Here is a 15,125-nt window from a genome sequence, read left to right on the forward strand (position 1 = left end):
GGAATTGATAATTTCTTTTTTTTTTTTACAGAGGATCAGTTTAGTATGCATTAAGTAAGGATTTCAACAGTTTGCACCCCCATAGAAACACAAAGTGAAATATATTGTTTGAGTACTCGTTATAGCATTAAATCTGAATACACAGCACATTAAGGACAGAGATCCTACATGAGGAGTAAGTGCACAGTGACTCCTGTTGTTGACTTTACCAATTGACACTCCTGTCTATGGCATCAGTAATCTCCCCATGCTCTAGTCATGAGTTTCCAAGGCTATGGAAGCCCTCTGAGTTCTCCGACTCTTATCTTGTTTAGACAAGGTCATAGTCAAAGTGGAGGTTCTCTCCTCCCTTCAGAGAAAGGTACCTCCTTCTTTGAAGACCTGTTCTTTCCACTGGGATCTCACTCGCAGAGATCTTTTGCCAGAGTGTCTTGGCTTTCCATGCCTGAAATACTCTCATGGGCTTTTCAGCCAGATCCGAATGCCTTTAGGGCTGATTCTGAGGCCAGAGTGCTATTTAGGACATCTGCCATTCTATGAGTCTGCTGAGTATCTCACTTCCCATGTTGGATCACTCTCCCCTTTATTTACTCCATCGGTTAGCGTTAGCAGGTACTAGACTTGTCTATGTGCTCCCTTTGACACCCAGTCCCTCCACCATGACCAACTGTGAACTGAAATTGATCACCTGGAACAGTGAGATGGCATTGGTACATGCCACCTCGATGGGATTGAATTGGAATCCCCTGGTATGCTTCCAACTCCACCACTTGGGGCAAGTCAGCCTGAGCATGTCCCAAATTATACATCTCTTCCCTCTCCCATTCCCACTCCCATGTTCAACAGGGATCACATTTCAGTTAATTTTCAACACTTAAGAATAACTGTGCATCAATTACAGAACTAAATCAGTCATATTAAATAGAACAGATAAAAAAAACTACTAAGAGGGATAATGTATTAAGTTGTTCATTAACAGTCAGGGCTATGCTGATCAAGTATAAATTCTTTTTAAACACTAATTGCAACTTGTTACGTTCTTATAGTATGTTGGCTTTCCAAATCTTCTTTGAATATGATTTATATTTCACTGTTTCTCTTCCTGTCCTGAATAAGCAGAGATTTGCTACTAGTTTTATGTCTTATACACTGGAGCGTCTACGGTCATGCATTCCAGCTGATCAGTGCATTCTTTCTGAACTTTGGTTTTCTAAATTTTATTAGTTTTATACGTATTCAATATAGTTCATAGATACAATTCTAAGAATATAATGATAGTCTCTTCCTCAATCCCTCTGTCTCCTTCTCTCCCTCCCACCTTTCTTTCCATCTCTCTTTTTTTGAGATGTAATTTTAAATTTACATTACAGTAAAAAGCTTAATACTTTACTGAATAAGAAGTTTAACAACTAAAAAGCAAAAATACTCTAGTTAGTAGGAATATAGACAACACAATAATGAATGGAAAAATGATCAAATTTTGTTAAGGCAAGCTTGCTGAGATGCCTAGTGTATAGAAATAGGAAATAGGAAAATAGGAAAACAGAAAAATACACACACAGACTTTGAATGGAATTCATCTTATGTTAATTATTGCGTTATTTGATGCATGTTTCTGACTCTGAGTAAAACTTTAACATGTGAAAATAATATGGGCACTTAAGGTTTACAGTTTTTTTTAATTTTGTTTGACAGGCAGAGTTAGTGAGAGAGAGAGACAGAGAGAAAGGTCTTCCTTCTGTTGGTTCACCCCCCAAATGGTCGCTACGGCCAGTGTGTCGTGCCAATCCGAAGCCATGAGCCAGGTGCTTCCTCCTGGTTTCCCATGGGAGTGCAGGGGCCCAAGCACCTGGGCCATCCTCCACTCCACTCCCGGGCCACAGCAGAGAGCTGAACTGGAAGAGGAGCAACCAGGACTAGAACCCGGTGCCCATATGGGATGCTGGTGCCACAGGCGGAGGATTAACCTAGTGAGCCATGGCGCCGGCCCCAAGGTTTACAGTTTCACAAAGTCAAATGTTTGTGAAGTGTCCAATCCTTTCATTCATTTATGCCACAAGTGTTTGTTAAATGCTTAGTGTGAGGTAACTTTAAAAATTTCATGGTAAATGCACATGATGAAAAAACTGTGCATTGATTACAAATTTTTGCACCAAAAACTTACCTTTTGATTCATTTCCCTCAAAATTTTAAAGTACCATCGTATGTTCCTGGCCCTAGGCTGGCTGTTAGGGGATACAAAGATGAAAAAACAAAGTCTCTGGCCTCTTTTATCCCCCACTTTGGTCACTGAAACATGCAAATAACCAATGTTGAGATCACTGTAGAATTACAGTTCCAATAATGTATGAAGTAGAGTATGATGGAAGCACAGAGAAGGTGTATCTATCCAAAACTAAATAGGTGTCATGGAAGGCTTTCTAGAAGAAACATTGTAAAAATAGAGCCCTGAGGAATGAGTAAGAGTTAACCAGAAGGTAATAGTATGCAGTGATAGCGGTAAGTGGGCTGTATATCTTTCCACAAAAGTATGGGCATAAAATTCTCCTTGCATTTTATTTCCCTACCCCATGTTCTACTTAGATAACTGCATGAGAAAAGGAATTCTGGATATATAGATTTATAAAAATGCTTCTCAGACCTGGTTAAAGTGTTTTGCTTGCTACATATCGGCAAGTTTAAGTATTATTCTGGGGTCACAATCACCATTAGGTCCTATCCTCTTTGTGTCTCTACAGAGGCACAGTTAAGGATGTTTGGTTGAGGTATCTGGTTTCCTTGATATAAGATGTAAATTGAGCCCTCCCTTTCTGCCTCTTTCAGCCTTCTCTTGGAGCTCTCTGATTTTAATGATTAAATGAGGTTCAAGTTTGGGCAATGTTAATGAAGGAACTTTCAAAATTGTAGGAAAATATACATAGTTAAGGCAATACCTCTACTCTACCCCGCCCTTGGGAAGAATAGAACTGGGAAAATTGTCTATGCTCCCTACCTAATTGGGAAACTCTGGGGGCCAAGTGCTCCAGGAAACCCATTTTAACATTGTCAACAAATAAGCTGTCATTAAATGGGGCTGATAAAATCAGTACTAATGGGACATGTTGAAGTAGCTGCTTCAGTTTTCCTTGTTGTTGTTTTTAAGATTTATTTATTTATTTGAAAGGCAGAGTTACAGAGAGGCAGAGGCAGAGGCAGAGAGAGAGAGAGAGAGAGAGAGAGAGAGAGAGAGAGAGGTCTTCCATCCTCTGGTTCATTCCCCATATGGCTGCAATGGTTGGAGCTGTGCCTATCCAAAGCTAGGAGCCAGGAGCTTCTTTCAGGTCTCCCAAGCCGGTGCAGGGGCCCAAGCATCCGGGCCATCTTCTACTTCTTTCCCAGGCCATAGTAGAGAGCTGGATTGGAAGTGGAGCAGCCAGGACTTGATCTGGCTCCCATAAGGGGTGCTGGCAATGCAGGCGGCAGCTTTAACTGCTACACCACAGCGCCGGCCCCTCATCATTGTTTTTCTGATGCAGCTTGTAGCTTACTTCCTTGCTTTCATATTGCCACTTCCTTGAGTTCTGTGATTTGGGTAATTTAGCTTTGTTGTAATCTGCTATAACTATAATCTTTTGACTTTCCTGTCAGAGATTGCACCGAGTATCAGGAAAACCTGATGATACGAATAATGAAGACAGTAATAACTGCCATTTATTGAGTGGCTCCTCTGTGCTGCAGCTACTGTTTTATGCATTCAAATGACAGACCCTACCTGTAGGTCCTATTACAATCATGATTTTTCTAGTTGGAGAAACAAGTTTAGAAAGGCCTCATTTTCAAAGTCACATTATTTGCCCAGAACAATCTTACTCCAAGGCCTTGGATCTGACCATTCTGATACACTGCCTTTTATGTGGCCAAAAGCTTTATTAGCAGAGGGAAGATTATATTTTCAGGTTAATATTTTGTTGTACCTTTCAGGCTGACCATTGTTTTTCTGACATAGTTAAGATTCTAGAAATTGTAGTCAACACTTATTTTCTCTGAATTTCTCAATTCCTGTTATACATCTACATTCACAGAAATCTAGCTTCTGTTCCTATCACTAAGTTAAAAATTCTCTGCTATTATTTTGGATGCTTTTCAATGCAAATTACAGAAAACCAAGTTGTAAATGAACCAGAAACAATAATGAAAATATGTTGTCCCACAAAATGCACTATCCTTTGGTAAGTTAGTTCCAGAATTGATTGATTCAGTACATGAAAAATGTCATCATTTACCTTTGTATTCAGTCTTTTGCTTAAGACACCTTAGATTTTCAGCTTTAGTCTCAGGCTAGTTCTGATTTGCATAGGAGGACTGCCATGACTCATGTCTCCAGAGCCAAAATTATGGCCACATAATAGTAGATAAACTGATTTCTGAGAAGATGAATAGCATGACTGTGATTGTATTAAACAAACAATAAATCATACCCCTAAGACTAGTTTGTGGGCCCATTTATCCTAAAGGCATAGGCATTGAAAGAAAGGCAGTTGAGGTACCATTAATAATTTCCATTTAGCAGAAAACTGACAACATTACTTTGAATCCTTACCTCTCTTTATTTCTGTTTCCTAATCAATATAATAGGGCAAATGTTATGTATTGTATGGAACTGTGTGAAATAAGAGAGTTAATGAATATAAAAGACAGGGATTAGCAAATAAAATTTGCTTAACAAATGGTACATGTTGCTATCATTTTCAAAATTTTAATTATCTGATTCTTGAAATTATCACTACCTTTGGTTTCTATGATAGCTCTCTTCTATTGTTTATTTACCTCTTACACATCAAACATATCTTATTGTTTCTTAAGGTTTCATTCTGGAATTTCATACACGCAAATACACGCAAACACACACACACAAACACACACACACAAACACACACACACACGATTTCATGACTTTAAGTACCCTTTCGGCTCTGGGAAGTCCAAGAACTTTATTACTCTATCTTTTAGTGAAACTGTGGGAGGTAGAGAGTGAGGGAGGGAGAGAGCTAGAGAGAGAGAGAGAAACAGAGGGAAGGAGAGAGAGAAAGAGAAAGAGAAAGAGAAAGAGAAAGAGAGAGAGAGAGAGAGAGAGAGAGAGAGAGAGAGAGATTGTTTTATTAATTTCTCCTGGGTCAAGAGTACACTTTATTGATAGCATTAGCATATATAGTATATACATGAGAACGGGATTCATACCATTATTGGCAGGCCTGTAGTTCTCAGAAAGCAGAGGCTAGACTAATATATCAATAGACTAAAATGGAGCATGTTTTCTTATACTTTCACCTTTAATTCTTCCTACCAGAGATTCCTGTTATCTTTAATAATAAATATTGTTCACATTAGTAATAATGAACATCTGAGTGTTTACAATGTTCCAGATGCTGTTGAAATGCTTTACAAATGCTTGGCATCGTTAATCACATGAATAATCCTGTGAGGTAACTACTATTAGCTTCAGTATACATATAAGGAAACTGCAATGCAAAAAGTTAAATAATTTGCCAAAGGAGACAAACTAAATAGTGGATGAGTATGCAAATATATGCATTCTCTCTTTACATATTATTCAAAAGAAACAAAATGTGAGCTGTCTATGCAATTTAAAATATTCTGGAAGCTACACTTAAAAAGTGAAAACATGCAGAGAAGATTGATTTTGATAATATATATTATTTAATTAAATATGTAAAAATATAATTTCAACACATTGTACTGGCTGTATTTTGAATGCTCAATAATCACAAATGGCTTATGACTGCCTTATTTGTGAACTCAATTCTAGAATCTATGTTCTTAGGCTACAGACCCAGCTCAACCTTAGTATAAAACCATTGTTCTACCATTTAGAAGCTGTGCAATCCTGGGCAAGATTATTAATAATTTAACTTTCCCATATATGTAAATCGTAGATAATAGTATCTATATCACATGATTGTTATTACTGAGTGATTGTATAATGTTCATTTTGGTGCCTGGCACAAGTAAATGACTGCTAAGTATCATCAACAACATCTATGATCCTGAAACATTCTAGAACTCATGTTTCTTCTATTTCTGGAATACTGCTGTATATACCTGGCAGTGAATAAACTTGTCTTTGGTGCTAGCAACAATGCTTTGCGTCCATTTTTTTTTCAAAGAACCCTCACAGTCACCTTCCTGCTATATATTTAAAACTGAGGCAACCAAAACCAAATTAAATAGTAGAAATTGTATAGGTCATAGACTTATGAAATGAAACTCCAGAATATTTGTTTATCTTAAAGGAATTGATTTTATCATATTCCTTTGGTTTGAATATTTTGATTATTTCTTGAAGTAACTAATAAGTCTCATTATTGTTTCTGGGAAGCCTGAATATTCTTTCTATTTAAGTTATTTTTTAAGTCAAATGACATGTTATATAAAATATTTAAAATCGTTCTTTTAGGGGCCAGCGTTGTGGTGTAGGGGGTAAAGCTGCTGCCTGTGATGCCAGTATCCCATAAGGACACAGGTTTGTCTCCCAGCTGCTCCACTTTAGATCCAGCTCCTTGCTAATCACTTGGGAAAGCAGTGTATGATGGCCTATGTATCTGGGCCCCTGACACCCACATGGGAGACCTGGAAGAAGCTTTTGGCTCCTGGCTTTTGTCTGGTTCATCCTTGATCTTTGCTGCCACCTTGGGAGTGAACCAGTGGGTGGAAGATCTCTCTCTCTGTCTCTCTCTCTGTCTCTCTCTCTTTCTCTCTCTCTGTCTCTCCTCTCTGTAACTCTGACTTTCTTTTTTTTTGAAGGACTTTGAATTCTTTTTTTAAAAGATTTTTTATTTATTTGCGACGTAGAATTATAGACAGTGAAAGGGAGAAACAGAGAGAAAGGTCTTCCATCCGCTGGTTCACTCCCCAAATGGCCACAATGGAGCTGCACCGATCCGAAGCCAGGAACCAGGAGCTTCTTCCAGGTCTCCCACCTGGATGCAGGGGCCCAAGGACTTGGGTCATCCTCTACTGCTTTTCCAGGCCATAGCAGAGAGCTGGATTGGAGGGGGAGCAGCCAGGTCTTGAACTGGAGCCCAAATGGGATGCCAGCGCTGTAGATGGAGGGTTAACCTACTATGCCACAGTGCCGGCACCTTTGACTTTTTATTTATTTATTTATTTATTTTTTGACAGGCAGAGTGGACAGTGAGAGAGAGAGACAGAGAGAAAGGTCTTCCTTTGCCGTTGGTTCACCCTCCAATGGCCGCCGCAGCCGGCATGCTGCGGCCGGCGCACCGCACTGATCCGATGGCAGGAGCCAGGAGCCAGGTGCTTTTCCTGGTCTCCCATGGGGTGCAGGGCCCAAGCACCTGGGCCATCCTCCACTGCACTCCCTGGCCACAGCAGAGAGCTGGCCTGGAAGAGGGGCAACCGGGACAGAATCCGGCGCCCCGACCGGGACTAGAACCCGGTGTGCCGGCGCCGCTAGGCGGAGGATTAGCCTAGTGAGCCGCGGCGCCGGCCCCCCTTTGACTTTCAAATTAACAAATAAATACTCTTTTGAAGAATTATCATTTGATAAAATACATCGGAATTGAATAGTTTAGGAATTATATACATATACAATTAATATGCATTTACAGTTTGTTCTTTTGGGCATGGTTACTTAATTATATTGCTTTCTGCTCTTGCTATATGTTTATTATAGAACATTTGCAATAGCCAATAACAAAATATTTTATACATAATAAGTGGTTATTCATTATTAACTTTTTGTTTCAATTTCAAAAATGTACTTTTACATGTGGTTGAGATTATGCCAGAAATATAACATTGCAAAATTCTCTTTCCACTTAAAACATATTAAATTGTAGGAATTTCGAAAGGGCAGCAAAACTTTCAATCAAAACCATTTTTGTTTCAGTAATGCAATTGTTTGTTTTATATATCATAATTTATTTGGTGATGGGTTGCTTTTATATATTTTTCTGGGCAAATAATTGTACACCAACCAACCTTCTGTGTTAATATTTCTTACTATGTTAGATTTTAGCTCTTATGATGAATTCTGAAAGGAACAATCAATGTCTCAAATCGTCAACTTTCTAAGACTCTTGACATGTACATCAATCTTCTTAGGTTTCTTTAATAAAGTTAAGTATATCGTTATTTTGGTATATCATTATTTTATGTAGTTACAATTTGCACTGGTTCATTTCTTCCTAGGTTTGAAGCAGCTGAGAAGGAGGCTCATGCTGTAGATCAAAAGCTAGCTGACAAGCAGGAAGATGAAGCCACACTAGAAAAGAAATGGCCCTTCCTTGGGGTTCCTGTGACAGTAAAGGAAGCATTTCAGCTACAAGGTCCTGTTCTATGTATTTTTTTAATAATGTGGGCTGATCTCACAAGTCAAAAGCATTTTCCAAACTTATATATATGAATGAAATTGACATTTTGAGATTTGATTATTGTTTACAGCTCTGTTTCTACTGTTGAGGAGTAGTGTTTTTTTTTCTTACTATTTCTTTAATTCTTTACCTAGTGGCAGGCTAAGCTGATGATTATAACATAAACTGAAAGTATGTCATTGTAAAAATTAAGAGAATAAGAAAGGAATGAGGTGGCATGAACCAATGCCATCTCACTAGTCCAAGTGATCAATTTCTGTTCACAATTGATAATAAAGATAGGACTAAGAGCCAAAGGGAGCACATAAACAAGACTAGTGTCTGCAAATACTACCTGATAGAATAAAAAAGGGAGAGAATGATCCAACATGGGAAGCGAGATACACAGCAGACCCATAGAATGGCAGATGTCTTAAACAGCACTCTGGCCTCAGAATCAGCCCTTAAGGCACGCGGATCTGGCTGAAAAAGCCCATGAGTATTACAGGCATAGAAAGCCAAAACACTCTGGAAAAAAAAAAAACCACCTAAATGAAAGATCTCCACGAGTGAGATCCCAGTGAAAAGAACAGGTCATCAAAGAAGGAAGCACCTTTTTCTGAAGGGAGGAGAGAACTTCCACTTTGACTACGACCATGTCTAAATATGATCAGAGTTGGTGAACTCAAAAGGCTTCCAAAGCCTTGGCAACTCATGACAAGAGCCTAGGGAGATTACAGACAATATAAACAAGAGTGTCAATTTGTTAAGTCAACAACAGGAGTCACTGTGCACTTACACCTCATGTAGGAAGGATGTCTGTCCTTAATGTGCTGTACAGTGTGATTTAATGCTATAACTAGTACTCAAACAGTATTTTTCACTTTGTGTTTCTATGTGGTTGCAAACTGTTGAAATCTTTACTTAATATATGCTAAACTGATCTTCTGTATATAAAGAGAATTGAAAATGAATCTTGATGTGAATGGAAGGGGGGAGGGAGAGGGAAAGGGGAAGGTTGCGGGTGGGAGGGAAGTTATGGGGGGGGGAATCCATTGTAATCCATAAGCTGTACTTTGGAAATTTATATTCATTAAATAAATTTAAAAAAAAGAATAAGAAAGGAATGAAAAAGGATGGTAGGAACATGGGTTTACTTCTTCAATTTTGAAATGTAGGAAAATATTCAAAAATCCCATTGAAAAGACAAATGATAATGGTTGTTCTCTATTAGACCTGTGTGGCATTTGCGGGTGCTATATTTAGCACTAATTTATACTGCAGGAAACTTAAAAGAATTTTACAAGTATTATTATTATATTGTTATTGCAATTATTATTATTTTTGAGATAAATAAATTGAGGTCCAAGAAACTTACACTAGTTTGCCTAAAGCCAACATGGAATTATGATAAACGGCTGCATTTTCTCTATAATACAGTTCTTACTGTGCAACTTCCTGTTTTCCTTTAAAATAAATTAAAATCTCAAGTATTTGGAAATTAAACAATAAATATTTAAATAACCCATGATCCAAAGGAAAAATCATGAGAGAACTTTTAAATAGAGAACAAAAACCCAAGTAACAAGATAATTAAACTTATGGGATACAGGTAAAGCAATACTTAGAGGGAGCTTTCTTGAATATATTTGATAAGAAGAAAGATTTCACATCAATAATGTGCAATTACATATTAGAAGCTAGAACATAATGAGAGCAAAATAAACTCACAGCAAGTTAGAGGGTACAAAACAATAATGATCAGAATGGAAATCAATGCAATAGGAAACACTATAACAATGAATAAAATCAATGAAATGAAAAAAATAGTTCTTTAATAAGAACAGCAAAGCAGGCATACATTTAGCTATAATATCAAGAAAAAACAGAAATAAAACATAAAATAATAACAGCAGGAAGGAAAGAAGTAGAATCAAACAGTTCCTCAATATCTTTAAGAAGTTGTAAGGTAATGCCATGAAAAACATCATTCCAGTAAATTAGACATTTGAATAGAATGATTCCTAGAAATATACAAATAAAGAAAACCGATTGAAGAAGGGGAAATGTAATTAGGTTCATACAAAATAAAGAGTCTGAATAAGTGCTTAAAATTCTCTCCAGATGCATCCATTTTGTTGCAAAACACAAGATTTCATTCTTTATGGCTGAGTCATATTCCATCATGTATATATGCCATATTTTCTTTATCCAGTCATCAGTTTATGAAATGAGATGATTTCATATTCATTTTGTTTAGGTAAATTCCCATGAGTGGGACAGCTGGATCATTTGTTAGATATCTTTTCAGATATCTGAGGAATATCCCTACCTTCTTTAGTAATGATTGTAATACTTTACTATGATTTCACAAACAGTATATTTGGGCATCTTTTTCTCCACATTCTCACCAGCATTAATTTTTTTTTTATTTTTGGATAATATGCATTCTGCCTGGGGTAAGGTAAAAGCTCACTGTGGTTTGATTTACATTTTATTGATGGCTAATGATCCTAAGTGGATTATGGCCATTGTATTTATATTTCATCTATTGAATGAAACTTCCATTTTATGATTTGATTATTGTTTATAGCCCTTGTCTATTTTCCTGCATAGAAATATTCTATTTTTTGTTGAAACTGATGGCTAGTGGTGCTAACACTAAGGACTGCACAGATCTTTTGTGCAGTTCATGTACTTGTGTGGGTAGGGTGTGTAAACACTGGGTTCACCCCAGACCTTGATTGCCTTGGCAGTGGTCACACCAGTCAATGTGATCATAAGCCTGTGAATATAAAGTAATTTGGAAGTATTTATTGAAAGAATTAAAGGGAACAAAAAGGAAGGAACGAGGGGCATCTGAGAAAGGAAGGAAGGGAGGGGAGTATTGTTATCCTCTTATAATTGTATCTGTGAAATGCATGAAATCTCTTCTCTTTTTATGAATAAAAATTTTGAGGGGATTGAAGATGGGTTAGTGAATATGGAAAAGATAACCTGATTTTTTACATCTGGAAGATAACAGAAGAAAAGAATAGTAACTGCAATCCCAGGGGAGAATTAAAGGGAAACTCGCATTGGAAATTCTACAGAAGGAAGAGAGATGCCATAGGGCAGCACAAACAATACAAACATGCAGCAGTGAGCAACACCACCAGCAAAGACTGCAGCCATGTACTGAAGTGGATTCCACCTTCTTAGGGTAAGTTGAGAGGAGTTTGCAGCTGCCTGTGTCAGTGCTAATATTGCCTGAGAAAGAACCTTGTAAACTCCACTGATTTTGAGTCTGCCCTGTACTACGAGCAGGGGACAGGGCACCCTTCTAACCTAGGGAAGGGAGAGAACATTGACTGCTACCCATTACCCCACAAGGGTGCCTGGCATCCAGCAGGGAGGAAGTGCAGGGAGGAGGAAGTGCCATCTTAATAAGGCAAATATAGGCTGCTGTGGCTCATGTGCGCAAAAATAGGGGATTTTATCTGAAGGATAAATCTTCAGTCCCCACTGACTTTAAGTCTGGCCTGGAGGATTGTCAGAGTAGGATGACAAGTGCTCTCCTCTATTCACTACATCGCAGATGCTTGTACTCAAGTTGCCAAGACAGAATACCAATAAGCAGCTGGCTTTGGGAATGCCTCTGCTCTATCAGTGAATAAAGCAGGCTCACAGGGCTGAGAGTGTATATTCTCCATATTATTGTGGGAGCCTGGCATGCTATGACTGTGGGAACTCTGTGACTGCATGATAAGGCCTGGGATGTAGCTGGGTCTCTGGGAAATCACTGAATCTTGCTTGGCTTCAGAAGTTCAGAGTTCCTGAGTGCCTGGGGTGGGGCTTTCAGAGGGTTCTGTGCTCACACTGTGCACTGTGCAATTCATGCACCTCATGGGTGGAGTGTGTAGACACTATGGACTCACCCAAGACATTGATCACCTTGGCAGAGAGGAATTAAGATAATGAGTGCACCAGTCATTGTGATCATAATCTCCCCCATGGTGACAATAGAGTAGATATACCATGCCCATCTTGGGTGTCACCCTGAGCACCCTGAGCACCTCTGAGCACTGAGAGAATTCCTTGGCCCCACCCTACAAACAAATCTGAATATCCAGGGAAGGAGCAGACAATCCACTAAGTCACAGGTACATAGTTCAAAGATAAAAGAAATCAGAGAAGAAAACCATATTTCCAAAAATGCCTCAATACAATCAAAGCAATTTATTAAAAAACCACAGCCAACATCCTATTGAATGGGGAAAAGTTGGAAGCATTTCCACTGAGATCTGGTACCAGACAGGGATGCCCACTCTCACCACTGCTATTCAACATAGTTCTGGAAGTTTTAGCCAGAGCTATTAGGCAAGAAAAAGAAATTAAAGGGATGCAAATTGGGAAGGAAGAACTCAAAATATCCCTCTTTGCAGATGATATGATTCTTTATTTAGGGGATCCAAAGAACTCTACTAAGAGACTATTGGAACTCATAGAAGAGTTTGGCAAAGTAACAGGGTATAAAATCAATGCACAAAAATCAACAGCCTTTGTATACACAGGCAATGCCATGGCTGAGAAAGAACTGCTAAGATCAATCCCATTCACAATAGCTACAAAAACAATCAAATACCTTGGAATAAACTTAACCAAGGACATTAAGGATCTCTACGATGAAAATTACAAAATCTTAAAGAAAGAAATAGAAGAGGATACCAAGAAATGGAAAAATCTTCCATGCTCATGGATTGGAAGAATCAATATCATCAAAATGTCCATTCTCCCAAAAGCAATTTACAGATTCAATGCAATACCAATCAAAATACCGAAGACCTTCTTCTCAGATCTGGAAAAATTGGTGCTGAAATTCATATGTTGACACAGGAGACCTTGAATAGCTAAAGCAATCTTGTACAACAAAAACAAAGCCGGAGGCAACACAATACCAGATTTCAGGACATACTACAGGGCAGTTGTTATCAAAACAGCATGGTACTGGTACAGAAACAGATGGATAGACCAATGGAACAGAATAGAAACAGCACAAATCAATCCAAACATCTACAGCCAACTCATATTTGATCAAGGATCCAAAACCAATCCCTGGAGTAAGGACAGTCTATTCAATAAATGGTGCTGGGAAAATTGGATTTCAACGTGCACAACCAAGAAGCAAGACCCCTACCTTTCACCTTACACAAAAATCCACTCAACATGGATTAAAGACCTAAATCTACGACCAAACACCCTCAAATTATTAGAGAACATTGGAGAAACTCTGCAAGATATAGGTTCTGGCAAATACTTCTTGGAAAACACCCCAGAAGCACAGGCAGTCAAAGCCAAAATTAACATTTGGGATTGCATCAAATTGAGAAGTTTCTGTACTTCAAAAGAAACAGTCAGGAAAGTGAAGAGGCAACCGACAGAATGGGAAAAATATTTGCAAACTATGCAACTGATAAATGTTTGATAACCAGAATCTACAAAGAAATCAAGAAACTCCACAACATCAAAACAAACAACCCACTTTAGAGATGGGCCAAGGACCTCAATAGACATTTTTCAAAAGAGGAAATCCAAATGGCCAACAGGCACATGAAAAATTGTTCAAGATCACTAGCAATCAGGTAAATGCAAATCAAAACCACAATGAGGTTTCACCTCACCCCGGTTAGAATGGCTCACATGCAGAAATCTACCAACAACAGATGCTGGCGAGGATGTGGGGAAAAAGGGACACTAACCCACTGTTGGTGGGAATGCAAATTGGTTAAGCCACTATGGAAGTCAGTCTGGAGATTCCTCAGAAACCTGAAGATAACCCTACCATTCAACCCAGCCATCCCACTCCTTGGAATTTACCCAAAGGAAATTAAATTGGCAAACAAAAAAGCAGTCTGCACCTTAATGTTTATTGCAGCTCAGTTCGCAATAGCTAAGACCTGGAACCAACCCAAATGCCCATCAACAGTAGACTGGATAAAGAAATTATGGGACATGTACTCTATTGAAAACTATACAGCAGCCAAAAACAACGAAATCTGGTCATTTTCAACAAGATGCAGGATCTGGAAAACATTATGCTGAGTGAATTGAGCCAGTCCAAAAGGGACAAATATCATATGTTCTCCCTGATTGGCGACAACTAACTGAGCACCAAAGGGGAAACGTGTTGAAGTGAAATGGACACTATGAGAAGCAGTGACTTAATCAGCTCTTGTCCTGACTGTTGATGTACAATGTAATACTTTATCCCTGCATACCAGGGATAAATCTCTCTTAGTGTGGGTGAAAGATACTTTGAATGTATTTTTTGATTTGATTACCTAGTATTTTATTGAGGGTTTTTGCATCTTTGTACATCAGGGAAGCTCATCTATATATTTTTTTTAGCTTTTTCTGATGTTAGAATTAAGGTAATGCTGGCCTTGGAGATAAGAGTTTGGGTGGATTGCCTATATTTGCATGGTTTTGACTAGTTTAAGAAGGATTGGGATTACTTCTTTGACAGTTTGGTAAGACTTAGCAATGAAGCCATCCTATCCCAGGCTACTCCTTGTTGGAAATGTTTTTATTAATTATTCATTCTCTATCTTTGTTATTGATCTATTTTTATTTTCCATGTCTGCATGACCCAATTTTGGTAATTGTGTGTGTCCAGTAATATTTCCATTTCTTCTAGATTTTCCAATTGTTAACACAAAATTGTATTAATCCCTGATGATTCTCTTTATTTCTTTGGTATCTATTATAACATCT

General features: G+C 38.2%; 1 protein-coding gene across 1 annotated transcript in view; it reads left to right on the forward strand.

The window, feature by feature from the left end:
* FAAH2 (fatty acid amide hydrolase 2) overlaps positions 1–15,125 on the forward strand; it is a 203,728-nt gene that overhangs the window by 20,243 nt on the left and 168,360 nt on the right. The window contains exon 3 of the mRNA XM_070067361.2: positions 8,212–8,348. Within this exon, the coding sequence (XP_069923462.1) occupies positions 8,212–8,348 (137 nt within the window). The remainder of the gene's footprint in view (positions 1–8,211; positions 8,349–15,125) is intronic.

This window comes from Oryctolagus cuniculus, chromosome X (genome assembly GCF_051225735.1).
Source record: "Oryctolagus cuniculus isolate XC-2025 breed Fujian yellow rabbit chromosome X, ASM5122573v1, whole genome shotgun sequence".
Classification (NCBI taxonomy): domain Eukaryota; kingdom Metazoa; phylum Chordata; class Mammalia; order Lagomorpha; family Leporidae; genus Oryctolagus; species Oryctolagus cuniculus.